Source organism: Sinocyclocheilus rhinocerous, unplaced genomic scaffold (assembly GCF_001515625.1).
Source record: "Sinocyclocheilus rhinocerous isolate Xijiao unplaced genomic scaffold, SAMN03320098_v1.1 C36420522, whole genome shotgun sequence".
Classification (NCBI taxonomy): domain Eukaryota; kingdom Metazoa; phylum Chordata; class Actinopteri; order Cypriniformes; family Cyprinidae; genus Sinocyclocheilus; species Sinocyclocheilus rhinocerous.
The window spans coordinates 1-1112 of NW_015780718.1; the positions used below are offsets into that span (position 1 = coordinate 1).

General features: G+C 43.2%; 1 protein-coding gene across 1 annotated transcript; it reads left to right on the forward strand.

Moving 5' to 3' along the window:
• The first annotated feature begins 6 nt into the window (after positions 1-6).
• Positions 7-707, forward strand: LOC107735990 (lethal(2) giant larvae protein homolog 1-like). The gene is made up of 3 exons (XM_016547514.1): positions 7-128; positions 212-476; positions 574-707. Exons 1-3 carry the CDS (start codon positions 81-83, stop codon positions 690-692), a joined length of 432 nt encoding a protein of 143 aa, XP_016403000.1. The 5' UTR covers positions 7-80; the 3' UTR covers positions 693-707.
• Positions 708-1112: the final 405 nt, after the last annotated feature.

Sequence of the window (1112 nt, forward strand, 5' to 3'; positions counted from 1 at the left end):
CCATCGCTGTGCTGGATGGCCGAGGGAACCCTCTGCCGGAGCCGTTCGAAGTCTCCAGAGATCTGGCCAAGGCCCCAGACATGCAGGGCAGCCACTCGGTTCTTATTGCTTCCGAGGAGCAGTTTAAGGTTGGGATATTTACAACTAAATAAACTGGATCATGAAAAAAAAATAGGTTGGAAGTGAACAACCTTTCTTTTGCTTTGTGTAGGTTTTCACGCTGCCTAAAGTAAGCGCGAAGACCAAGTTCAAGTTGACGGCCCATGAAGGCTGTCGAGTCCGAAAAGTGGCGCTGTCGAACTTCACCAGCGTTAGCTCTGAAGATTACTCTGAGAACGCTCTAGTGTGCCTTACCAATCTGGGTGACATCCACGTGTTCAGTGTGCCAGCACTGAGACCGCAAACGCGCTACGACTGCATCCGCAAAGAAGACATCAGTGGCATTGCTTCCTGCGTGTTCACTAAGACTGGACAAGGTTAGTAGTTCATTCTCAAACAGCATGGAAATAATTTCTAGCTTTGAGCTTTTTCCCCATGAATGAGATTCAACTATGTTGCCTTCAATATTATTAGGGTTGTACCTGATTTCGCCCTCGGAGTACGAGCGCTTCTCGCTGTCGGCTCGTGTGATCACAGAGCCGCTGTGCCGAGTGGATGTGGAGCGACCTCACGATCTCTCTGCGCACAGGTAAACCAGAGAGATTTCACTAATCAGTTTAACAGTGCTCTGACCAGGTGCTATGTTGAGTTTCCAGAAAATTGCCTGTCGAGTCTGAATGTGAAATTCCTCCAACATCAAAGTTACAGCAAATTAGATATTTGAGTTTTAATATGCAATTATGTTTTGTATCAGGGAGATTTTACTGTTGGTGGAGCTACTCAAGCGATTTCGTAAAAACATCATTCTATGGGTAAAATTTATCGTGTAACCTAGACTTTATTTCTCATTCAATTGTTTTTTTTTTCTACTTTGGTTTTTGATGATATATGAAATGTGTGTTGGGATTAAGTTTATTTGCTTTTACACTGATTTGAAAACTTTTGTTGAAGTAAAAGTGATAGTTGGAAGACATCGATGGCATTAATGGCAGCGAAATATTAATAATATACAC